The following is a 24,317-nucleotide window of genomic DNA, read 5'->3' on the forward strand; positions in this document are numbered from 1 at the left end:
ACATATTATGGAATAAACACACCTCTCTCTCTTCTAAAATTTTCACTGTATCCAATAGATGGGTGATAAAGTTTGGCTTTTCAAAATGGCAAGAACATGTCTTGTATTCGAGAAACAAATACTTAGAAAATGCCATACCCCATCCACCAAACCCCCCAAGCCAACGGGCCCAAAGCCCCAATAACAGCGGGCCCGAACGACATCTCCAAAATGCACCAAATCCACATCGTCCCAAAGGCTGGCGCCTTCTTCATAACGGCGTAATACGGTTCTCCATTCGTGATGGCGATAAGGTGAGCACCGAGCAACAACGCCGGCGGAAGGAACACGATTGTCCGGAGACTGGGCGGGAAGACTAGGCGGCGGAGAAACGAGAATGTGAACTTGTCGCGAGTGAGCGGGAGGATGGCGACGGGCTGCGGGGCGAGGAAGCTTAGATTTCCGCTTAGTCTGAATCTGACGATGTGGCCGTGGGCGAAGTGGATTAGGAATGTTAAAAGTGGGAACGTGATTGTGATTGATTCTTTGAGGAGGCGTGGGAGGTCGATAGACTCGGCATATTGGTGGGCGGCGAGATAGGCGAGAGTGAGGTGAAGGGTTGTCAGGGGCATGGAGAGAAGAACTGTGTCGATGAATGGAGGAAGTGGTCTGTTTGGTTCGTCTTCTGCCAATTGTGTGGCTTCCTTGGGGATCTTTCGTGAGCCCATGTTCATTGGGACTTGGTCGATTTCACCGGCGTCCACGACTTGCCCGGACGCGTCGACGGTCACGAACCGCGTCCCCTTTGGTTGTGAGGACTGTGCTTTGTCAATTGTCGCGTCCAATGCAGCCTGGGAGACAGCTTGTTGCCCCAAGAGCTCATTCTGACGCTCCGCGATGATGTCGTATAATGTTCGCTCGCCGGTCTTCTTTGGAGGCTGGCCGCGTGGTGGGGTTGCGAGGGGAATCTCGAGTTCGGGGGCCGTGGAAGCTGCAGCGGCAGCACGGCGCTGCTTTCGATTTCGAGGAGCATCCATGTTTGGAGTACCCGGGATGGGGCAGGCGGCGGATTGGGGATGTGGATGAGCTGGCGGATAGCAAAAAGCTGCGGACCAGGGTCTCGGCGATAAGTCGGGATTAAGGTTCAGCGGGTCGGAATCCGCGCTACAGAACTAAGTAGGTAAACATCAAGATCATCATTTACTCGAAAAAAAGACAACAATCCGTGTTCTTATTCCACGCTATATCTCCAGGCTCTCATTAAATTTCACCTGCACCAGAAACTTCTCCTTCCTTTTCTAATCTTGTCTATCTAATCTTGTCCAACTCTCGGACCGCTTTATCCAGCCTGGTACAACGCAGGACCAGCAACGACATGCGGGTTGATCATGCTAATGTTGAACGGGGTCAAGAATGGGTTGGAGTCGGTGATGGCGATGAACATGGTGCCATTGATAGCCGGGTCGCCTTCGTAAGTCTCCATGTCGGGCTGGATAGTGGAGCCACGGTTACCGGAAACATTCAAAGGCGTGTAGGTCACGTTCAACTGCGATACCCATGCAACGTACTTGGGGCTACCGGCCGAAGTCGATGTCACATAGCTGTTGTTGGGGCCGACCAGCTGGCCTGGGTTGTCCCACTGCAGTGCAACCTGACGGCCGGGGAACGAGAGACGAGTGTAGTTTTGGGGGGTGACAAGAGATCCGTAGGTGCCGTTCACACCGGAAGAGTCTGAACCCGAGCCCGAACTGAACTTTGCGACATTCGTGCCAGCTCCCAGGGTGTTGTTCATAGCAGAGGCGGTGGCATTGCTGCTATTACCACCTGTGAAAAGGCTAGGCTGGTTGAGGATTGTCAGACCAGGGAAGTTCTGCCACACCAGTCGAGTCTGGTTGCTAGGGCACGAGCTGATATACGGAGCCAGTAGAGTCCATGCCCAGGACTGCGGCACACCGACCTCAAACCACACAGGCATGGGGAAGAGACCCTCGAACTGACGGAAGATCATCTGCTGACGTGCCTCCGTGGTGATAGATTGAGTGAGGAGGGTAGCAGCCTCCCGCGAATTCAAGTGAGACAGGAAGCCATACACACCGGACTCGCCGAAGCGGGTCAACTTCTGACAAAAGTCGAGGTACTCCCGAACATTGGTGTAAGGGTAGTTGTACTGGCACTGCTGAGGGGCCTGGGCACCGAGCATGTTACTAATCAGGGTCGCGTGTCCAACCTCTTGCTGAGCCATGAATGCAATGAGTTCACGGTCAGCTTGGTTAAGACCGGCCGCCGTGAAGTCCTCGGCCGAAAAGCGTCTCAGGCCATCATTGAACAGGTCCAGCTCAATCCATTCCTGGTACAGAGCAAGAGCCTAGCGGTAATAGTCAATATCGACAGCATCATAGGGCACGAACTGTAACAAGATACATACCAAAGATTCGTAGTCGAAGTCGCTCTTGGCATTATAAACAGGGATCGATCCATTGGTGCCGACTCCTCCCGCTGGAACGTACGGAGCAGGTTCAGGATTGTGAAGCTTGCCATCACCATGGTAGGTGGTTTCCGCCGGAGCAATGCTGGCTGCCTCGGTAATACCCTTTCCGATCGAGGTGGCAGTCAGAGCTCCAGTAGTCGATGGGGTTCCAGAGAACGGAGTATGTGGCTGGGAAGTGTGAAAGCTATGAGTGGGTGGTCCGAAAATAGTAGTCACCGACATCGACATCGAGGGCGAGTCCTGGCGGACCTCCAATGGAGATGCAGAGATGAAAGGCAGCGAGCCCAACGCGCTCAGCATCAAGAGACTTTCCCACATCATCACCACGAAGTTGCACAGTTATCCTCTCTTTAAAGCTCCTCTGGCTATAGAATGGAAGGCAAGAGAGAGGGAGAATGTAAAAGTCATAATTTCCTGGACAAGCGCGACAATTATCTAGAGCATATATGTAGTTCCAGACGTCAGTGCTCGTCACGCATGACCGAATCAAGGACTGACGCAAGTCTTCATCGATCCAGTCAAGCCGGTTTCGAGGCCCAATCGAAATTCTCGAAACAGCTCCTAGAGCATGGAAACAGCAAGAATCCACTGTTTCAAGGACGGCACAGCATGGCGTGAGCTCGATTCGGCCGATTGATGCATCACGGCGATCTTCATGAAGCCAGCGGCATTTCGAAATGCCGAATGCGTCGCGCGACTTCCGCCATGGCGAAGGTGAGCAACGGTGATGATTGAGGTCAGGCTCCGGTCATCAACAACGCTAGCGCGGACGGCATTCCGATACGGCAAAAGGGACGGCGTGGGCAGCTCCAGGAAGCTTTTTCCCTTGAGTTCTTCCATCGATCTTCAATACTTGCAGAAGACGTCATTTGCGCCATTGGTCAATGAGGTTGGAGTGCCCGCAATACTGTCATGCATTTCCTCCGCTTAGACGGCACCTTCGAGCATGGCGTGAGAAGAATAGGCCCTGGTTCTTGCGGAACCTTGCGGATATTGTTGAAGAAGCCTGTTTCAGGGCTCGGATATTGAATGGACCGAGCCTACTGATCGTGGTGTGGAGCCGCTCTCGCGCTATCAAGTAGATCGCTGCGTATCGATAGGCTTGCCGATCAAGAACCGAGATCGTCTTGTCGTCACACAAATTCGTCGTACGATCTGCCTCGATACAATGTCTTCTTTACGCTGAACAATTGTTTTCACTCCTCTCGTTAAACGTGGGTCATTGCAGGTACGTGGGATATCACCCACGGTTCGTAACGGAAAGACCATGACATTTGAGAAGGGAATCCTCTCCGCCATCGCCCATGAACAAATGATGATTCCATGAGCAAGGATGAGATGAAGCGGCAAAGAGCCAATGGGATTTCAGTTGTGGTCGGCGTGAGACCCGAGGCCCACAGCAAGGACACGGGAATTGGGGTATCTTGACATCGGGATTCCCCCAATTCTTCTCCCTCGTTCGGATTTCTGGCCGATGCATGATACTCAGAGCTTCGGACGCAAAAACACATGGAATGTTTGGAACATGCGGAGTTGGCCGTTCTCACGAGAAATCTGCTGCAATTGGTCCGCTTCTGAAAATAACAGCGTTGATTCAGTTCATAAAGACGGTGAAGGGGGAGGACAATGGGGTATCCACCGTCAAAGCGCCGATCAAGTGTGGGGGTGATGAATGACGATATCACGGTTGCGGGGAAGAGTTCTCATCCACGCCTCTCATTTTCTCACTGCTCGTTGTAATATTCACACGCCACTCAACTAGCACATTATGTCGAACCTTCAGGCCTCAAATTTGTTCTCGGTTCAGGGCCGGGTCGCGGTGATCACCGGTGGAGGCAGCGGTAAGCATGAAGACCCATCGCTCGCGTGAACTGCGGCTAAATGTGAAACTCAGGACTGGGCCGCATCATGGCCCGCGCCCTGGCCATCAACGGTGCCTCCAAAGTCTTCGTCCTCGGCCGCCGTGAAGACGCCCTTCGCGAAACTGCCACCCAGGCGCCGTCCGGTATCGTCATCCCGGTTCAATGCGACGTAACTTCGAAAGAGTCCCTGGAGTCAGCGTACTCCGCCGTCGCGGCACATACAACCCATGTGGATATCCTGTTCGCCAACAGTGGCATCATGGGTCCGAAGATGCGCGAGACTCCGAAGTCGGACGGATCCGTACCGTCTCTATCCGAGGTCCGCGACGCGTTGTTTTCCATCCCGATGGAGGAGTTCACCAAGGTCATGGATGTGAATGTGACGGGAGCATACTACACTGCTTTGGCGTTTCTGCCCCTTCTTGAGGCCGCCAACAAGAGACGGCCTGCTGCGCAAGTTGGCGTCATGTCTGCACCGACTGCTCAGGTGATTATCACAAGCTCCATTGCGGGCTTCAACCGCAAGGTGCCTTTCAGTTATGCCTATAACGTGTCTAAGGCTGCCGTGACCCATCTGGTCAAGGCATTGTCGACCAATCTTTTACCCTACCACATCCGTGTCAATGGCATCGCCCCTGGATTGTATCATTCCGACATGGCCGACCAGATCTTCAAGGACGGAGGAGTCGCGGGCGGCGGGGTCTCGGATGGCTCACACCCGGCCTCTTTGATTCCCCTGACTCGTAGCGGAAGTGAGGAAGACTTTGCTGGTCTGATCATCTGGATGTCCAGTGCCTCTGGTGGCTATATCAATGGTGCCATGATGCTTACCGATGGTGGCCGTACTGCATCGGTGCCGGCCACTTATTGAGAAACTACAAGATGGACTTTCAACAAGCTTGTAGGTATAAACCGTTGATCTCGAACGACATAGATACAGATAGATTGTTGAAATAACAACCAAGACATATTCCTCAGATGCAGAAAGCTAACTATGCAATTCAAAAACGAGTGATCGGCTGGTGGTGATGGAGGTGAGTATCAGTAGCTCAAAAACTGCTGTGAAAAATGACAATTTGTCGATCAAATGGTTGCAGTCAAGCGTTGAACCAAGTAGTCTCCAGCGGTGATCTCCGCGTATTTCTTGGTCACCTGGATATCATCTCCCCAAGTCCCCGGCAGCGCCTCGATCACCTTGTTGTTATTGGGATTGCAGAAGTATGCGATACTGTATCGTGCCGGGTATGTTTCCGATGGGTCATTCTCAGAGTCCTGGCCCGCTGGCCTGGGAGGCTCGATGACTCGGTGACGAGTACTTTTAATGGTGTCGTTGGACCAACGCGCCAGCAGGTCTCCAGCATTGACAACAATAGTGTCGGCGATAGGTGTCGCATCCACGAACGTTCCTTTGGGGGTGCGCACCTGCAGCCCGCCGTGCTGATCTTGGAAAAGCAACGTAATGGACCCATAGTCACTGTGTTCCCCGGCACGAACCTGATTCGGGTTATTTTGGAAGGCTTGTTTTCGTACAGGAGGGTAGTGTAGCAGACGCAGGTTGTTGTCTCCTTCATTCACGAATTCGTCAAAAAAGTGCTCCGGCAGATTCATGCCCAGGGCGATTGCGCTCATAATTTGTCGGTGCAAGTTCTTGCACAACTCAAAAAATGAGAGCATGGTCTCTTTGAAATCCTTGCCTTCGTCATCGATATGATCTGGCCATTGGTTTGGCAGGCCATCGATGCCCTCGCGGCCAATTTCCATGGTCTCTTTGAGATCGGGTATAGAGCCCCGCCGAGTGTCGATCTCTTCCGTCTCGTCGAGAGTAGCTAGCTTCTCCCGCCCGACAGCCACATAACCACGGTTCGACCGTGGGGTCGTCCAACCTAAGCTGTCCTTCTGACTCTGGGGTCTTCCGAAGAAGCTAGCTGAGGAGGCGAACACACGGGACACTACGGAGGGTGGGATGCCATGTGCTTTTAGGTATAGAAACCCGGATGTCTTGAATGCATCGGTAATAGAGAGTGCGACGGCATGCTTATCGGATGGTGTTCCGGAGAAGAATGGACCGAAATCAATAATCTATGCAATTTTTGAATCAGTCGCGATCGATAGAAATCATCTGACGAGGAGTGGGGCTGGGGACTCACCGGTATCACCAGGTCGTCCTTCTCCACAGCGGTGGTGGATGGGTGGAGTTCTTGAGCTGCGTTTGCCATGCTGCACAAAGTCCACCACAAATGCTGTCAATGATAGCGCTTCCAAATATCTCTCCAGGGTAACCACAGTAACGTCGATGGTCGAACGAAGTGTGAAGAGGCGAAAGGCTGGGGTAGAAGAGGGGAAGCAGAGGGGAAGCAGAGTAGATAGATAAGGGTGGGAGATAAGCGCCGGCTCAGACCTCGGTGCCTCATGTGAGAAAGAAGCCAAGAGGTATTCCTCCATAGTGACACTCAGTTCGATACGAAAGAAGACGATGTCATTCCATGATATTTACAAGAACCAGTGATAATTGACACTGTAGAATTCGAAAACAAATTCCCCGTTGACACCCCACGGTTTCTCGGCCCGTCTCCGAGCTCACCCTGCCCTAGTACGAATCTGGATTAGTTGTAAATCCTCCTTTTCTAACAATAAATCACCTCTTCTCGTGCGCTTCTACTTGTCGGATACAGTTTATAGCTGTTCTGAAAAGAATTAGTTCTCGTGGATCACCAAGAAATCCATTACGAAGAAAAACGGCACACTTCCAAGACACGTTTCAACGAGGGCTTTTCTTGACAAGATCAAAAGTAATTGAGACATCCGAAAGGTCCGTCTCACCATCAAGATGAGTTAATACAATAGGAGTCCCAACTTGACCTCCCTTCTATCGGTATGACAATGTGGTCACGGCAGGAGCTCAACCTTTTTCTTTGGTCGGTTTTTACTTGGTTTTGGTTATCCAACGATCACTTTTGATTATCCTTTTCCTTTTTCTCTGCTTTACAGACACAGTATGCCAAAACCTTGGTCTTTCTTTGATTTCCTTGCTATATCCAGCTGTGGCGGTGGTCTTGAAGTCCCCGCGTTATTGTGTGTCTTGAAACCTGAAATTCAAAAAAAAAAAAAAAAAAAAAAGATCTAGCTGAACAACAATGCGAAGACAGGTCACTTACTATTTACCTGATGGTGTGTTGTTTCACGCATGACCAGGTGTCCGGCCGATTATTCTAATTCCAGCGACGAAGGTAAGGTGTGAGGCAGACTAATTTTAGGGAAGGAATATAAGGCCACCTTGAACCGTGAGCCGTGAACCGTGAACCGAGAGCCGTGAGCCGTGAGCCTTACTGGCGCTATGGACGGCTAGCATTTCCGATGACTCCCGAGATCATAACAGCCAGCTGGTTTGCCCTGCAACGGAGCTCCCGGAGCTTCCATGCGCCTGTCATAGCCCTTTCTCTAGCAGCCTAGCACCGATCGGGTTAAATAATCCATGCATGTGATAGCATGTCGGCCACAAACTTTGCCTTTGAGTGATTTAACTATCAAGCAAGCTGAAACAAAATGAAATTTATGCCTGAAGGGAACTACTGTTCGCGAGTTCAAGAGAAGGCCCAGGAATATAGTGGTCAGGGTCGTTACGAGGATACGGTCCTTCGTTCTCGGCTCGTTGATGCTCTCTTCTTCAGCTCATCCACGTGAAATATGTGACCTCAAAGTATGGAGCCCGAGGGCTTACACAGTTGACTGATTGGCTCGTAGTAAGCCATCGAGCCCTTTGATCTGTCGTTGGCACCTCATGTGACCCTTTGCCCATTTTTAAACTGGCGGGTTGTCAAAGTCTATTGATCACTACGTTTACTTGCTGCTCTGTACATCTGGTTATGGCGGAACAGCTATCAGTTCGGGAGTATAGTTCCGAACGCTTCAGAGTTTCTCTAGATCAATGAACCAAGAAATGTAGTGACATTTCAGTCGAGGAGAACCCCGTAGTCCCCTGTCTGATTTCGTTGCAACAGCGTCGAAAGATATCGGCTGTGCCACCCAGAAAAATACCCTGCAAGCACATAGAGCCATGGCTTTTGTAAACTCTCCATATTTTATTCTTCTCATGACTCTTTTTATGTCTTGGGCGTTGTCGGATATGGGACCTATAGTCATTGCCATTGGGTGGATGTCTTATCATCCGTACTGCTTATCAGAAGCGTCATCGGGTTCATTGCCCGAACATCCGATTGAGATTCGCCAGATTGGTGAATTACGATAAACTTTTCCATTTATGGAAAACCTATAAGCCCGGGGGTGGGACGGTTTTGACCCGAACCGGGGGCGGGTCTGTCTCGGGTTCTAGATTCACAAAGAACTCTGGAGGTTCCTTGGGGCTGGGTGGTCGGTGGCCTGATAGCTGCCTGTCTTGCCACAAGCAAGACTGGCCAGGACTCGACTGCGCTTTATGGCAGGGGGTAGTCAATTGCCTTTAAGCCATTCGGGCCGGTTGTGTACCTCCCGGTCAGGTGATCGGTCCCCAGATATCACGCCCGTTGAAATTGGCCACCTGATTGCGATGAGTATCCAAATATGTCATCGGCATCGGATGTGAAAGGCCATTTACCGGGCAATGGGTCGGATGGGGCGTTCGATGCTCCGTGTCAAGGTGGTGGTCGCCATGGCTATTAAAAAGAGCAGTCGTCTTCGAGTAGAAGTGTAGATAACAGCTCCAAAGCAATCAGTCTTCAGAGTATTAACCCTCCCGTTCTTACAAAGACATTATATTTGGTTCTTTGGATTCACAATGTCCTTCTTGAGGAATTTCTTTGGCACTTCTGCCACCGCCGCCGCCGCCGTTGAGGCGAAGGACGACAAGAAGCCTGTCCGTGCCCTGCCTGCCTCCTGGTATACCTCCCAGGACATGTACGAGCTTGAGCGACGATCGATCTTCTCTCGCAAGTGGCTTCTCACAACACACAAGCACCGCATCGCCAACCCTGGTGACTGGGTTCTGTATGACGCTGCTGGATACGAATTCGTTATCATCAAGGATCAACAAGGAAACATCTCTGGTTTCCATAATGACGATTTATACCCCGTTCACATTCACATTGACCGAAACGGTTTCGTATGGGTCAACTTGGACACCAGCGAGACTCCCGAGGTTGCCTGGAAGGACGACTTTGAGGGTGTAGATGAGCAGCCCCGATTCGTCCACTACAACTTCGAGGAATACAACTTTGACCACACCTGGGACATGGAGGGCGAGTTCAATTGGAAGATTTTGGCCGACAACTACAACGAATGCTATCACTGCCAAGTTGCCCACCCCGATATCCCCACAATTGCCGACCTGAACTCCTACTACGTCCAGACCAAGGACGGCCACATTCAGCACTACGGTGCCCCGCGACAAGATCAGATCGACAAGGGCTTCCGAATTGCCACCACCTACTTCTGGCCCAACGCCTCTTTCAACATCTCGTGAGTACACCAATCCTTACTAGGCTTGGAAAATAGCTAACCCTCTCTCAGTCCCAACTTCTTCTTCATGCAGCGATTCACTCCTCTCGGTCCCAAGAAGTGTGTGATGCGCTACGAGGTCTACCGCCACAAAGACGCTAGCGACGAGGCCTTCAATCTCATCAGTGATATGTACAAGCGAATCATGTCCGAGGACAAGTACCTCTGCATTCACTCCCAGAAGAATCTCAACGCCGGTGTCTTCGTCAACGGCCAGCTTCACCCCGAGATGGAGAAGGGTCCTCTCCACTTCCAGAAGACCGTGCGCGAGGTCGTTATGGAGCACCACAAGAAGGAAGAGGCCGTCGGCCACGAGATCTGGCCCGCTCAGGAACGTATTCCCAGGAACAACACCGCTAGCCAAGACACCGTCGCTTTCCGCACAGGCATGGACGCCTACAGCACAGAGAAGGACGATTTGACGGACGGCCTGACCAGCAACTTTGCTCCGACGATTGCTGTCTAGAGAGCTGGTGGACGGAAAGGGTATAAAGTCCGTTTGTGATATAGACTTGCCCCTGCATTGTTTTTAAGCGTTGTGCTTGATAATTGTTTAGAACTTAGCTTTCTTTAGCGTAATTTAGCCACGACAGAATGAACACAACCTACATTTTACTATGATATCGACGTTCAAACCGGACTACCTACATAAGTCTGTTCATTCTTGAGGTTCTTACTTTGTAGTACGATGATACAACAACCTTGAATGCAACTATAGCCTATATGCAGCACTATGAGGACCTGAACTGGGCCAATTGAGGCAAGGAGCGAGCGAAAGTTTCATAGAAAGAAGATCTCGAGAAGCGAGCAAGCATGTATCTATCATAGGAGGCCGATTAAGCAGAATACCTGATCGGCCAGGCCGATATCAGGCCGACAGAAGTTGTGGGAGTACGATACGTGACGACCAATCAGCGGTGAATACAACTTCTCACTACTACTACAGTACATCCCTGAATCTGGCAATCTGTAGGAAGAGCGTGTCTCGTGTTGGAAATCCCTCTACGGCAAAAAGCCTACATGTAGGTGCCGTGGATTGTCTTAGACTTATCCTCAACATCTCGTACAGGGGTGCCCTTGCTTGTAACCACAAGAGATCCATGTACAGTGTGCGTGTGTTTGAAATCGTTTACCGCGAGCCCATCGCTGAGCGATATGGAGGCTACCACAGCTATATATATTCGTGTGTGTACATGGGTGTACGACTGCACAAAAACGAACTTAGAGCCTTATCAATTCTGCGAAAATAGCTCCCTTTCTTTGCCATGCTCATTTTTGCTTCCATTGTGCATAAATGCAGTCGCGAATAAATGCCTTCTCCCTGGAGTGGCGGCTATCGGCCATGCCGTTTCAGCCATCGCTAAAAATAACCATTTCATGGCCCACCCCGCTGGTATTTTTCTCTGTCAAGTATTGCTTGGCCCCTCTTGCTTAGGGACACTGAATCAACCAAGCCTTGCTAAGCTTCGTCGGCTAGTGCTTCAACGTCATACCCTGCTATTTTAAGGCGAAAACGAAGCTAGGGCGTTGATTGACGTACGTGGGGGTTTACCCCACCAAGGCATCACCGCTCTTGCTCATCAAACCGCAAGGAATTTCCTCTATAGGTTTTCTCTGCACCCCTGGTACAGCTAGGATGTTTGGTGAATGGTCCATAGGGACCGACCGCCTGTATGTACATATTGTAGAAGTTGGTGTAAGGTTAGGGGTGGACAGTCCCCATGCTGATGACGTCGGCCCACTTAAAATTGAACAAGGAACCGCCTTATGACGCTTAGGCAGCCACAATTAAACGGACCCAGTTGATTGATCTGCTCGTCTTACGAAGGTTGTTCTAAGGCATTTCCCCAACTTTCTATTTGCGAGGATGTGGAACCGGCTTTCCGACGTCATCGGTAGCCCTTAACCATGGTGCACTTAAGTGGCCCCTTATTGGACCATACCGCCCTTCTGCTAAGCTGAATATACACTCACTTCTTCCAACTTCTCGAGTGAATCTATCTGGCTTCACTCACTGCTGGTAGCATTTTATTCAAATCATCAACCGCTAAGCTCTAATCGCAGCCGCTGCATCATGGTCCCGTGGGATGTATACGCACTGTGCCAACAGTCGCAGACGGTGACTTCCGAATTGGCACAGGACCCGTCTCAAACTCCGGGAGCGGTCTTCAAGAAGCTTTACGAAAAGCAGAGTCCTGTATCGCACCACGCAAAGGGTAATTCAAAAGGACTCTCAAAGGAAGAATTCCAAGAGAAGAATGAACTGCAGAGAGCGCATGCTTGCGGGAATTGGGGATCGTCAGAACCAAGCGAGCTATTCCTCCAGGTCAGACATCTACTTCAAATTGGGCAGTCTGGACCAACTCACACCGGAACCAGATTTATCACGACGTGCTCTGTTCCTTAGAAAAGAACCCCATTGCAGGAGTTGTCTCGCCCCCTGTAATCGGCAGCAGAGGTGTCGTTCCTCTGACCATTGTTGCACCATTACCGGACCTTTGCCGCCATCTAGCCAACTGCATTGTGCGAGCTGAACACGAGATTTTCCTGGGAACTAATTTCTGGGTCCACTCGGATGCAGCGACGTTGGTCACAAATGCGATTCGCGAGTTGTCCAAGAGAGCTAGAGAACAAGGCAGGAAGGTGATCATGAAGATGGTGTATGATCGTGGGGACCCCCGTCAGGTTTGTTGCTTGGTTAATCCTTGGTTTCAGTATCCGCGAGACTGATGGCTGCTCCCAGGTCTTGGAGAATCGGTTGACTGTCCATGAGGATCAATACACCGGCGAAAAAGTCAAACTTCCACATCCTAGCGAAATTCCAAACGTTGATCTTCAAGTGATCAACTTTCACCGACCTGTCTTTGGGACATTCCATTCCAAATTCACTGTGATTGATCGGAAGATAGCTCTGTTGCAAAGCAGCAATATCCAGGACAACGACAACCTTGAGATGCTATCTCATATTGAAGGTCCTATCGTCGATGGCTTCTATGACAGCGCATTGCTTTCATGGGGCAAGTCTCTCGATCCCCCATTGCCTTTGTTGAACACTCCCGCCGAGACTCTTCAAATACCTTTTTACGAGTCAAAGGAGACGACTTCAGTTTCTGAGGATGCGTCTCAGGGTCTGTCAGTCCTGCCTGAACATACCACAAAGGACGAGCATTACGACACCACCTACGAAAATGAAGCACAGCGAGTCAACAGCGGCATTATTCCTCGCGGGGAAGAGACTTCAACTCATGCTGTCACCCGTCATTTGAGTATGTTTCTGAATATGCTGCTTGTCTGTTCAATCCACTAACGTTGTCAACAGACACGACTATTCAACCTGATACAGTTGGTGATGCGCCAGACTCTGATCAAGACCCCAGGATGACTCCATACATTGTGCTGCCTCGTCACGATCTTGTACCCATGGCAGTAGTCAATCGGGAGCCCTATGGCGGTGAGTGGCTTGCTCTGCAATTGAACGAGGTGCGATCGCAATGAACGGCTAGCTGACTTTTTGAATGTGCAGCTCCAAATCACAGCAGCGTTCACACCCCTCAGAATGCCGCATGGCTCGCAGCTATCAAGAATGCAAAACGAACCATTTTCATTCAGACGCCCAACATGAATGCAGAGCCACTCCTGGAGCCTATGCTTGAGGCTATTCGCCGTGGTGTGACCATTACCGCCTATCTATGTCTTGGTTACAACGACGCTGGCGAGTTGCTGCCATTCCAGAACGGAACGAACGAGATGATTGCGAATAGACTCTACAGCTCACTCGAGTCTGAGGAAGAAAAGGCTCGGCTCCAGATTCACTACTATGTCGGCAAAGACCAAACTCGACCCATCCACAATTCATTCAAGAAGCGCAGCTGTCATATTAAGCTGATGATTGCTGACGAGCAGATAGCGATTCAGGGTAAGTCTAGACGTGCTTCTGAATGTCCCCCCTCACTAAAGGCTCTCTTCATAGGCAACGGCAATCTTGATACCCAATCCTTCTTCCACAGTCAAGAGATCAATGTCCTACTTGATTCACCACTGATCTGTAGGGAATGGCTGAGTGCGATCGAACGAAATCAGAATACCGCAAAGTATGGTGCTGCGAGTAGTAAGGATGGCTGTTGGCATGATTCGGAAACCGGTGAAATTCCTCCGGGGTCCGTAGGTACAGACCCGGGACGGTTCAGTTGGGCAAAGGGCGTCGTTGGTGCCGTAAAGCGGGTTCGGGGAGTAGGAGGATTCTAATGCGCAAATGAACTCTTGAGATGCTCGCCTTTTTTTTGTGACGGTGCCGATTATTTTTGTATTCGCTGGATTTGTTCACATACTATGCCCGATTTACGTTTCTCTTCGCTTCGCAGAATTAATCTCACTTATTCGACAATAAAAATATTTCGGGTTCGCACTTGTCCCCATTGAATCCCGTTCCTAGGAGAGTACATCACGGGAGCCGATCGCTTTCAAGGCGGCATTGATACCGTTAGCTATGTTACAGAGAAAAGCACCATTGGAAAAGTCGGTTGCCAAAATCACCTCCTTGCAAAACATCTTGGAATTCGGAAAGCCAAACACGACATACAATATGACGGGAGCCCGAGACTCGATAAACGCCCCACCGCGGACCTCGGCGGCATGAATTAATAAGCTGTTGATCTCGCCAGACAATTCCCAGTCCCAACGGTTTCCCCTCTTCCAAAATATATTTGCACACTTCCAAAGACTCGTTGCTACCATCGCCATGCCTTACCACGCTGCTGTTATGTACCCCAACGAGGACGATATCCACTTCGACCGCGACTACTACATGAAATCCCACATGCCCCTCGTTGAGAGCACCTGGAAGAAGCACGGATTGACCAGCTGGAACGTCATTGAATACACCAAGGCCATCGATGGCTCTCCGTCCAAATACCTGATCGCGGCCCAGCTGGTGTGGGAGAGCGAGGAGTCTATGCAGAATGCCCTGAAGGATGCGGACACCGCCAAAGTCTTTGGCGATATCCCCAACTTCACCAACAAGCAGCCCATTACATTGGCTGGCGTTGGTCTCTAAATTTGGATCCAAGCATGTCAATATGTATGTACAAACACCTATTGGGTGTGTTGATTTGAAATGCGGGGTACTGATTCCTGTGATTAGTTCTGTTATCATACATACTGCAGAATGGAGGAGCGTGATAACACAAGATTATGGTCTCATGAATCTCAATGACTGAAATCCATTATAAATCTAAGTAGCTCCAGTTCCAGGAGCACTAGCAACTTGGCGTTGATAAGGGGCCATTTGCCCCCGAGTCAGGTACCTGGAGATCCCCGCATCTGCAGGTCTTATCTCCCTCACGACTTTCGTACCTTTCTTCCCCTTTCACCCTTGCTCAACCCCTTCATCATGTCGCCTCCTCTCGTAGTTGATATCCACACCCATGTATACCCTCCAGCGTACATGGCGATGCTTCGTGCGCGTAAGACCGTACCTTACGTCCATGATCCCGCCGGCAGTGCAACGCCCCGTCTAATCATCTTGTCGTCCGACGACGACCCCTCCATTCCGATCAATGAGCGAGGCCGTCCAGTGGATTCATCCTACTACGATATCAATGTCAAGCTTGCATTTATGCAGCAGCATGGCATCGACTGCAGCGTGATCTCCCTTGCGAATCCATGGCTGGACTTCCTCGCCCCAAACGAGGCTCAAGAATGGGCGAAGCGAATCAACGATGATCTGGAGTCTACTTGTGCACAGGTAAACAAAGACACGTCTTCCTCGCAAAAGAAGATCTTCGCTTTTGGTACATTGCCATTAAGCGCCCCTACTCCAGAGGTGATCACCGACGAGATCAACAGAATCAAGACCCTTTCCCATATCCGCGGCGTGATTATGGGCACTTCTGGGCTAGGTAATGGTCTGGATGACCCTACTTTAGATCCAATTTGGGCCGCGCTCGAGGAAACGCAGCAGATGATGTTTCTACACCCGCACTACGGCCTGCCTGACGAGGCCTTCGGTGGCACCGAGACAACAAATCGTTACGGACATGTCCTTCCCCTAGCGCTGGGTTTCCCACTTGAGACAACCATTTCCGTAACTCGGATGCTGCTCTCCGGTGTCTTCGACCGCTTTCCCAAGCTGAGCATCCTGCTGGCTCACTCGGGTGGTACCCTCCCATTTTTGGCCGGGCGCATTGAGAGCTGCATCATGCATGAGCGGCATTTCGTCGCGAATGGTGGCTCTACGCCTGGTCCGCAGCGAAGTGTCTGGGATGTTTTGCAAACCAATATCTACCTTGACGCGGTGGTATATGGCACTGCCGGCCTGAAGGCGGCTGTCGCGGCTGCTGGGGGGAGTACGGATCGACTAATGTTTGGTAAGACGAAAATTGCCGCTTGAGTCCTTGATAATGCTCTAGATTGAACTAAGTCATTGATAGGTACCGATCATCCCTTCTTCCCTCCGCTGAATGCGGAGGATAAACAATGGGCCAGCGTCACGACGAACTACAAGGCCATTCAAGATTCATTCGGTGAAGACAAAGAATCCGTGGCTGCAGTCCTAGGTGGGAATGCCGCTCGTATTTTGAACCTAAACTAAGAAGGGCCGCCGAACTTCTGCCTGATCCCATTCTCTAGGTACTCAGAGATATTATATCACATACAGTCATAGCATACATAAACATAACTCAAAATCAAAACTCCAGGTTTTCGAACTTCAGAAAATGAACCTTCCGTGTATATAGATAGGAAAGGAAGAAAAATAGGCTCCTTCAACGGGAACGAAGAGTCGAACTCAACATGTCCCAACCAACCAGTCTCCATAGCTCCTGTGTAAACCACTCTGGAAACTCCGGCTGGTCCACATGACAAGCGTCACGGTTCTGAGGAGGCGGTGTCACGGGGCGTACCAATCCGTCCAGGAATAATGGGTCATCGGCGCCGAACACTGTCTGCAGCAAAGTCTTTTGTAGACGATTCTTCATTTTCCGAACAAATTGAGACTGTATCGACGAGTGAGAAGAATTCAGAGGAGAATCGGGGCCCAGGACGTTGTCTAGAAATATCATGAGGTATTTCGCTTCGAGTTGGATTTCTTGGGGCGACACGCCCTCCCGGATCATTGCTGCTAGTCCATCTGGGGGCCTAAGCTTTGGGCAGACGTCGGTTGGCAAATGCAGATTGCTGAACACGAAAAGGGCAAGCATCTTTCCAACTCTGTCAAGGGTAACGAAAAAGAAGCCCTCCATGACCTCTTGATCCTCTTGTCGACTTGGGTCAAGAGAAAGCATCATTGTGGATAGTAGATCAGTAAGATTCCCATATGCCTCTGTTTTGAGACTCATTCTTTGGCTCTGGTCGGGTGTTGTCTGTTCATGCACGGCGGTACAATGCTGAGTGAGGGCAGTCAGGGTAGACTCGAACAAGCACACCAGATAGTAGGTAATCTGGCCCATGCATTGACTTCCGTTCTTTGCACTCGATATGGTTTTGAGGGATCTGTGCACTAGATCAAAGGATACTTCCACGCCTCGAATGACGACGAGCAAGCCAGGCTCTCTCACTTTCTGGTTTGATGCGTGTCCGGTTCGAGGTGGCCCTTCATTATCCCGCTGAATAGCACTCAACAGCTCCCATTCGGCTGCCTTGCACAATACAACAGCATCAACTGCCAGAGAATTGGGACTGCGTCTTCTTTGCAGGGCGCGCTGGAGCGCGTACAATGGTCTCATAAGTGACGGCGCTGGCACTTGATTAACAACAGGAACGTTTTCAAGTATATCAATAGCCTCACTCACGTTCAATTTCGTCGTCCATCACCTCTGATTTATGCTTTGTAGGTCGGGTTCGCGATGTTTTCTTCCCTGCTTCTGAGCCATCTAGAGTGAGGCCGGTACCGCTAACCTTTCGCTTTGTCGAAGTTCGATTCTTGCTCTCGTGTCCTGGAAATTCTTTGTTCACTTTGGAAAGAAGAGTCTGGTTACGTTGCTCCAACTCGTAGATGGTGTTGAGGAGCTTTGTTTGCTCTTCTTGTGATTCCTCGTACGCCTTTTGCCAAAAGCAGACGCTGTCAAAGAATTTTCCGTCTGCGATGATGTCCGACTCTTTTCGTCTTTTAATGAAATTCCGGATCTTCAAAAGATGCTCTGAGTTGACTGTTAGAATGTCTATTTGCCGGGGTGAAACATGAGCTCGAGAATCGATTCTTACCCTTGACACCTTCTGTCGGAGGCTTCTGCTTGACGATTGCCAAGGCAAGGGCCAACTGTGACCTTCCTGGCTCAACAACGTCCGCACTTCTCATCGTTGACGCCATTGGGTGTTGTAGAGCAGTTGAGTAAAAGGTTGGGGAAGATGTCTCGATGCACACGTGCCTGTGATCGAGGTCAGCCTTGCCATTGTAGTTGCACCTCTTGAATTAACACATTTAACTCCACGATTGCACTCTGTGAAGAGCAATGAATATGGGTTACGTAAAAGTTTGGGGATTCTCCTAACTAACACTTCAACTCATGGTAAATCAACAAGAATCCTTATTGGGATTAGAACAATCGCGGCAATATTCCAATATAATCCTGGAAAGACACTTTTTCTCATCTTTTTTGTACGTTAAACACATCATACATCCGAAAACGTAGACGAGTAGAAAATAAGACAAATAAAATCTTAACTAAAAAGACCTTATCAAACCTTGCGACGGGGCCGAGTGAATGGAGTAGGCCACCAAAGCTCGGGCGGTGGCGCTCCAACTTTCCCCGATTCAGAATTTCCCCGAGCCTCGAACATCTTCCAACCTCTACGGAAGTCTCATCGTCTCGGCCAGGTGCTGCATCTGCGCTCCGTTCAAGATGTCTGAAGACCTCAAGGCGCATGCCGCCTCCAGCCAAGACTTCTACGCGCTGCTAGACCTCTCCTCAGCCGCCAGCGAGTCCGAAATCCGTCGCGCCTACCGACGAACGGCATTGAAGTACCACCCCGACAAAATCTCCAACCCTACACAGGCAGATTTCGAAAAGTTCCACCTCCTCCAGATCGCCAACGATGTGCTCTCCGACCCGTCGGTGCGGCAGCTCTACGACAATGCGCGCGAGGCGCGCTTGCGCAAGCAGCGCGAGCGGGACATGATGGATGCTGCGGAGCGGAAGATGCGCGAAGATTTAGAAGCTGGCGAGCGTGCTGCTGCAGCTTCGAGAGAGGGGGCCGCAGGGCATCAAACGACCGTGGTCGAGCACTGCGGACGATGCGGCGGAGGCAGAGCTGCAGCGAAAAATCGAGCAGATCCAGGAAGATGTGCGCCGCCGACGCGTCGCGATGCAGGAGAAGAGGCAGCGTGAGATGGACGAGGAGAATAAACAGGCGCAGAAGGTGGAAGAGGAAGCACAGCCAGTGGATCAGCCTGCTCAGCGAGTTGGCCGATCTCAAGAGGGCAGTGTCTCGGAGGAAGATCGGTCGATCAAGGTGCGCTGGGTTCGTGAAGGCCGTGGGCTTGATGTGGACGCAGACTGGCTGAAATCCCTGCTTGCGCCATTTGGAAAGGTCGAGAACACCGTCATGCTCAAGGATAAACGAGTGCGTATCGAGGGGAAGAAGGGCAAAGTCACCCTCGGCACTGGTCTCGTTGTTTTTGCCTCAATCGTCCATGCCCACGCAGCTGTACTGGACAGCAAGCAGAAGATCGGCCGGGCCGAGGGCGACTGGGCTCTTGTTGAGTCTGTCTCATGGGCATTTGGCAACGGGCCCGATCTGAAGTTCGCCACCAGCAACGACAAAACGACGGCATCCGAACAGCCATCATCCACAAACAAGTCGGCGCCGTCCACAACTCCATCATTCACCTTTCCCGGATCGAATCCGGTCCCGAAAGATGGCAAGGCCCCGACGTTCGGCTCGTTTGCTTCTGCTGCGGCTTCCATGAATGCTCCCAAGGCATCGTCGTTCAAACCAGCAGCTGGCAGTACGCCTAGCTTCGAGGAAGAGACGCTTATGCGTTTGAGAGCTGTGCAGCGTGAAAAGGAAGAGCGCAAAGCCCTTGAAGAACAGCTTGCGAGGGAGGACGAGGCTGCCGATGCTGCAGAGGCCAAGGCCAACGGCTCCTGAAGTATGACTTGAGCGTCTTTTTACATTTCCTATATTAGAGATACCCCAGCCCTTTGGGCACTGTTTAGCATGAATAGAAGGAGTTGTTTCACATGTACATGTACCATCATCTTCTATGCATTTGACCTAGTCGGAAAATGGTGGTTTTAGAATGGTGAGTGAATAAAGATACATATGCTATTTACTTTAAAGCCGTTATATATGGTACACCTCGGTATGAGGGCATAGTAAACTGATAGTCTACTCGGTCCGTCGCTGCGCCTCTTCCTCTTCCAACTGCTCAACGAACCCGCGTGCGCGTACACCGTCTGTGGCCTGCGGTGCGGGCTTGCGTGCTCCGCCAGTGGATATAAAGTCTCTCGTCCAAGACGGAACGAAGGCCTTCAATTTGACTTCCGCGGGCTGCTCAGTCTCCGTCGTCCACGAGACCTTGAACTCGGTCCCCGGTGTATACTGGGTTCCTTCGCTCGTAAGAGCAATGTCTGTCATAATTTCCAAGCGACACTGTGCCAGACCGATGTTTCCAATACCATTAAGGAACTTGCCGGCACTGCGGCCACGACGGCCGCCAGCCTTGTTGATATTTGATCCGCTGGGCGGCAAAGGCAGCTCAGCTGAGGGATCGTATGTAGGGCCGCTTTCCGAAGGTGGATCCTCAGTGTAAAGTTGCACAGGCAAGATGCGCTTGCGGACCACGCCGGTATGGTGCGTGCGGATTGTCAGCTCCTGGCCCACGTAGCAGCCCTTGCGGAAATCGATGCCCCGCGCCATGTCCATGTTGCATTCCATTGGCAGCGCCGACTCCCGGGTGATTTCAGTCTGGCCCTCTGCCACACCGTGGAGGAATCGGCGCACAGTGTATGAACCCAATTCCACCTCCGATCCAGCCACTTGTGATTCGTCGGGCAAATGGCTGCGCAGGTCTTCCTGGCCGGGAGTTATAATTCGAGATCCGAAGCCCGGGGCGCGGGAATCAATGCACCCCACAATACTCGAGGACGTGGAGAATGGTGACGCTGTATCGGTTTCCAAATTGTATGCAGCCCAGCGGGGCTCAGCGTGATTCTTCCAAGAGGACCATATGGTCCGCTCGCCGTCCTCGAGAGCGCGGAGCTTCAGCTTCGCGCGCAGCTTGTGCTTCTTGAGATGCTTCAGCAAGCTTGGCACCTCGTTCTTGTCCACTTCAACCAGCCATTCCCGTTCGAGGTCATTTCCATCGGAGTTCGGGAGAGGGTAGATGAAGGCGTCGTTCAACACTCGGCCCTGCGAATTGAGGAAGGCTGTGTACGAGCCCGTGTGTCGGATACTTTTGCTTGGGTCATTTGTGACCAGCATATTCTGGGTAATGAGGCCTTGGAGGAAGGTTGCGCTGTCTATGCCAGTGATGGAGATGAGGCCGCGGTTCGTGAGGCGGGCGTATCCGGTCTGTGGCGGGGCGAACGAATTTTGGCGCTGCTCTGCCTGGGGCGCTGTTGTAGAAAATAGTCTGCTGCGCGCTAGGCAGCGACTACAAACTGAAAGGCGAGGGCGCATCATGGTTGAGGGCGGGCGAAGAAACAACCAATGTGAGTCGGTGTATTTCTCTTCGCCGACGATGACGTTAGGCGGTGTGTAGTGGCAGAATATGAACTACGAGCTCTAGTTCGAACGGGACTACTTTGGCAAGGTGGATATACAGCGAATACATGCTTGGTTTCGATTATGTTCTAGAATAAACACGCTCGCCTTTCAGCTGACAGAATTGATGTCTGCCCGAAAGGAATGATGGCAAAATATCAATTATTTATTGCCTTTGGCAACTCCTTGCAAGTACCCAAGCAAAAACTCCTTGTTGCTAGGTGATGCAATGTGATTCGATGTGGGGGGATTCATGTCCCCTTCAAAGACAGCAGGGGTGCCATGGCGGGAAAGGGAGCCTCCACTGCTAGGCAAGTGGAAGGATGAGAGTGGGCTGACCAGGCCGGAAACAGTAGAAGGGTGCTGATTTGCAGACCGAGAATCGAGCTGAATGGCCGATGTGGGAGACGGAGATGCGGCCTTGCCAAATAGCGCGAGAAGTGCATCTTTTTGCGCCAAATTCTGACTGGGGCGACGATCAAATCTAGTTTCAGGCGCCAACTCCGACATGTTTGTCTGCAAGCCACCCAAACTTGGTTTGTTGCCCGTGATTTCCATCTTCGATGAATTCATCAGGAAATCCTCATATTCGACTTTCTCGGAGCGGCGGAGGATTTGGGGTTGGAATGGCTTCACGGGTTCAGGGGCCTCGGTTCGGGGAGCTCGAGCTTGAGGGTGAGGCTGAGACGGTACCTGGTGAACAGGTGCTCGGGGCACCGAAGTAGATGTATCTCGCTTGTCCGCCTGTGGCCTCGGCAAAATGGTAATAGGGGACGACAGCTGCTGTGGCTGAGAGGGTTCCCGCCGAGCTGAATTATTCCTTCTGTTTGACCCATTCGTCCCCTTCTTGGGTGACTGTTTGGACACTGGATCGAGCTGTGGCATACCCATAGGGCCAGAAACAGTGGCCGATGTCTGAGTCGGTCCAACTGCAGTCCTCAAGGCGTTGTTTCCGCGCTGCAAATTAGGATCAGGGCGTGGTGATGGCCGTTGAAGAATTTGCTTCTCGGCCGGCAGGGCAGATGATACCGGGTGTCCTCCCAGCTCTACCGGCATAGCACGCGGACCTTTGAATAAATCCAAAAGACCTTCTTGGTGCTGGGATGTCTTGCGAACCTGATGTTGCCCTTGCCCGGGGATGCTCAATGGGGTAGCATGAGGGCTCTTTGCGGTGTTCAATGCATTGCCTTTGAAGACATCAAGAAGCGCCTGAGACTGGCTAGTAAGCTTTGGCGGTGGCAACTTGCTCGCCGGTGGTACTCTAGCCCCTGAAACTTGAGATGGCTGAGTTGATTGAGAAAACTGAGGATCTCCGGTCGCCTGGAATGGAGCAACCTGCCTCGGCGGCGCAAAATGTGAAGGCGACGACTGAAGTGGATTGTTGTAGAAGTGGGGCCCGAGTGTTTGAGAAAATCGAGGTATAGCAGATCCAGAAAGCTCGTGTTGAACCATAGGGGGTAGCCTCTGACTAGAAACATGCTGGGCAGGGTTAATGGCAGGTCCTCCATTCGACTGCGGTTGTCCTTGAGGCAAAACTGTAGATGTTTGCTGCATGAAATTGGACGAGGTCATATGCTGCTGTTGCTGAGGGAATCCAGGGAAGAAATTCGGTGCCAAGTGAGCTGGTTGCGCAACAGATGGTGGGCCGGGATGTGTAGAATTTGAGAAAGGCAGGGCCTGGTTCTGAAGCTGAGGAACTACATCTTGCGAGCCACTCCTCAACAAGCCAAGTAGTGCGTCGGACTTGGTCTTGTCGACTGCGGGTGGCTGCACAGGCTGCTGGGTTTGCATGGCGACCGGCATAGCTCCAATATTCAGAAGCTGCTTGAGGTGAGAAGAAGCATCGGGGGTCGATGTCACTTCTGGAAGATCACTTGGAATAGCCACGTGCATGGTCGGGGTGCCGCCGGCTTGCTGTCCATTCTCATCCATCGAAGCGTAACCCTCAATTGGGTTTATGCCAACCTGGTTCTTAAGGGCCATCTTCTTCTGTTGCGAAATCCACTTCTTCAGAGGGTTCAAGAACGGAGCAACCATGTAGAATTTGTTGGCATTGGCAACCGCTAGTCCCTCGTCGTGCTGCTTACTCTTCTTCAACGTAGGAAGTTCCGAGAGCTTATACCACTCGATTTTGCTGATTTCCTTGCGGGTGCGAGGTTCAAAACAAGTATCCTTGGGCACACCTGGGAAGACGTAGAGTCGCATGTGCTGCTCTCTCATCGTAATCTCGATATACTTGACATTGTCGTCGTTCTTGACCAAGCCTGCCTCACGAACATCGAAGCCGGTTTCCTCATAAACTTCACGAATCGCACAATCCAAATCGGGTTCACCTTTGTTGATCTTGCCACGGGGAAAGCTCCAGTTGGCACCTTTCTTCCAGCCCTTGACCAGAACCACCTCGTCCATCTCTTGGTTCAGCATGATGGCACCACGAACGGGGACTCGGGTTTTGTAAGCCAGGAACTCAGAGAACGCAGTCATGTGGTGGTAATGGGACCATTGCGACATGAGAGGGCAATGCTGGAAGATGCGCAAGGCGAAAGCCTTAAGCGTCAAGGAAGGCAGGGCGGGGTCGAGCGGGCGAATGAAGTCTTCGTAGAACCATTGTGCTTCTTCTACTTGGAAGCAAATGCGCTCTACGGATTCGAGCTCTTCGCGAGGTAGGTTAATGATGAAGCGGACACATAGATCATCCAGCCCTGTTGCGGCCCAACGGCCTCAAGTCAGTCATGAAATATCAACTGTCACCAAGAACACGAACAGTCTTCTAGCTGCATCTTTGATTCGGTCAT

General features: G+C 51.3%; 12 protein-coding genes across 12 annotated transcripts; 6 read left to right on the plus strand and 6 right to left on the minus strand.

Annotated features, from left to right (window-relative positions):
- Positions 1–122: 122 nt before the first annotated feature.
- On the minus strand, positions 123–1,016 carry N7498_000877 (uncharacterized protein; the record flags this gene model as incomplete). The annotated part of the gene is made up of 1 exon (XM_058447940.1): positions 123–1,016. The coding sequence occupies one exon, from the start codon at positions 1,014–1,016 to the stop codon at positions 123–125; it is 894 nt and encodes a 297-aa protein (XP_058313351.1).
- Positions 1,017–1,318: 302 nt separating this feature from the next.
- Positions 1,319–2,785, minus strand: N7498_000878 (ferritin-like domain-containing protein; the record flags this gene model as incomplete). The annotated part of the gene is made up of 2 exons (XM_058447941.1): positions 1,319–2,344; positions 2,405–2,785. The coding sequence occupies 2 exons, from the start codon at positions 2,783–2,785 to the stop codon at positions 1,319–1,321; spliced, it is 1,407 nt and encodes a 468-aa protein (XP_058313352.1).
- A 1,450-nt stretch (positions 2,786–4,235) lies between these two features.
- On the plus strand, positions 4,236–5,200 carry N7498_000879 (SDR family NAD(P)-dependent oxidoreductase; the record flags this gene model as incomplete). The annotated part of the gene is made up of 2 exons (XM_058447942.1): positions 4,236–4,308; positions 4,362–5,200. The coding sequence occupies 2 exons, from the start codon at positions 4,236–4,238 to the stop codon at positions 5,198–5,200; spliced, it is 912 nt and encodes a 303-aa protein (XP_058313353.1).
- Positions 5,201–5,412: 212 nt separating this feature from the next.
- N7498_000880 (isopenicillin N synthase family dioxygenase) lies at positions 5,413–6,545 on the minus strand (the record flags this gene model as incomplete). Its single annotated transcript, XM_058447943.1, has 2 exons — positions 5,413–6,408; positions 6,477–6,545. 2 exons carry the CDS (start codon positions 6,543–6,545, stop codon positions 5,413–5,415), a joined length of 1,065 nt encoding a protein of 354 aa, XP_058313354.1.
- Positions 6,546–9,100: 2,555 nt separating this feature from the next.
- N7498_000881 (RHO alpha subunit C-terminal catalytic domain-containing protein) lies at positions 9,101–10,285 on the plus strand (the record flags this gene model as incomplete). Its single annotated transcript, XM_058447944.1, has 2 exons — positions 9,101–9,780; positions 9,832–10,285. 2 exons carry the CDS (start codon positions 9,101–9,103, stop codon positions 10,283–10,285), a joined length of 1,134 nt encoding a protein of 377 aa, XP_058313355.1.
- A 1,560-nt stretch (positions 10,286–11,845) lies between these two features.
- N7498_000882 (IQ calmodulin-binding motif protein) lies at positions 11,846–14,064 on the plus strand (the record flags this gene model as incomplete). Its single annotated transcript, XM_058447945.1, has 6 exons — positions 11,846–12,145; positions 12,199–12,504; positions 12,563–13,085; positions 13,139–13,270; positions 13,343–13,735; positions 13,790–14,064. Coding segments are annotated over 6 exons (1,929 nt in total), but the record flags the coding sequence as incomplete, so codon positions are not given.
- Positions 14,065–14,557: 493 nt separating this feature from the next.
- Positions 14,558–14,872, plus strand: N7498_000883 (uncharacterized protein; the record flags this gene model as incomplete). The annotated part of the gene is made up of 1 exon (XM_058447946.1): positions 14,558–14,872. The coding sequence occupies one exon, from the start codon at positions 14,558–14,560 to the stop codon at positions 14,870–14,872; it is 315 nt and encodes a 104-aa protein (XP_058313357.1).
- Positions 14,873–15,208: 336 nt separating this feature from the next.
- Positions 15,209–16,408, plus strand: N7498_000884 (amidohydrolase family protein; the record flags this gene model as incomplete). The annotated part of the gene is made up of 2 exons (XM_058447947.1): positions 15,209–16,184; positions 16,248–16,408. The coding sequence occupies 2 exons, from the start codon at positions 15,209–15,211 to the stop codon at positions 16,406–16,408; spliced, it is 1,137 nt and encodes a 378-aa protein (XP_058313358.1).
- Positions 16,409–16,580: 172 nt separating this feature from the next.
- Positions 16,581–18,112, minus strand: N7498_000885 (uncharacterized protein; the record flags this gene model as incomplete). The annotated part of the gene is made up of 3 exons (XM_058447948.1): positions 16,581–17,551; positions 17,607–17,954; positions 18,019–18,112. The coding sequence occupies 3 exons, from the start codon at positions 18,110–18,112 to the stop codon at positions 16,581–16,583; spliced, it is 1,413 nt and encodes a 470-aa protein (XP_058313359.1).
- Positions 18,113–18,656: 544 nt separating this feature from the next.
- N7498_000886 (putative cell cycle control protein (Cwf23)) lies at positions 18,657–19,905 on the plus strand (the record flags this gene model as incomplete). Its single annotated transcript, XM_058447949.1, is given in 2 exon segments — positions 18,657–18,981; positions 19,001–19,905. The coding sequence occupies 2 exon segments, from the start codon at positions 18,657–18,659 to the stop codon at positions 19,903–19,905; spliced, it is 1,230 nt and encodes a 409-aa protein (XP_058313360.1).
- Positions 19,906–20,145: 240 nt separating this feature from the next.
- On the minus strand, positions 20,146–21,438 carry N7498_000887 (YgfZ/GcvT domain-containing protein; the record flags this gene model as incomplete). The annotated part of the gene is made up of 1 exon (XM_058447950.1): positions 20,146–21,438. The coding sequence occupies one exon, from the start codon at positions 21,436–21,438 to the stop codon at positions 20,146–20,148; it is 1,293 nt and encodes a 430-aa protein (XP_058313361.1).
- A 246-nt stretch (positions 21,439–21,684) lies between these two features.
- Positions 21,685–24,317, minus strand: N7498_000888 (decapping enzyme complex catalytic subunit DCP2; the record flags this gene model as incomplete). Its single annotated transcript, XM_058447951.1, has 2 exons — positions 21,685–24,224; positions 24,287–24,317. 2 exons carry the CDS (start codon positions 24,315–24,317, stop codon positions 21,685–21,687), a joined length of 2,571 nt encoding a protein of 856 aa, XP_058313362.1.

The sequence above is a fragment of the Penicillium cinerascens genome, assembly GCF_028974065.1.
Source record: "Penicillium cinerascens strain IBT 15544 chromosome Unknown contig_16_segment0_segment0, whole genome shotgun sequence".
Classification (NCBI taxonomy): Eukaryota; Fungi; Ascomycota; class Eurotiomycetes; order Eurotiales; family Aspergillaceae; genus Penicillium; species Penicillium cinerascens.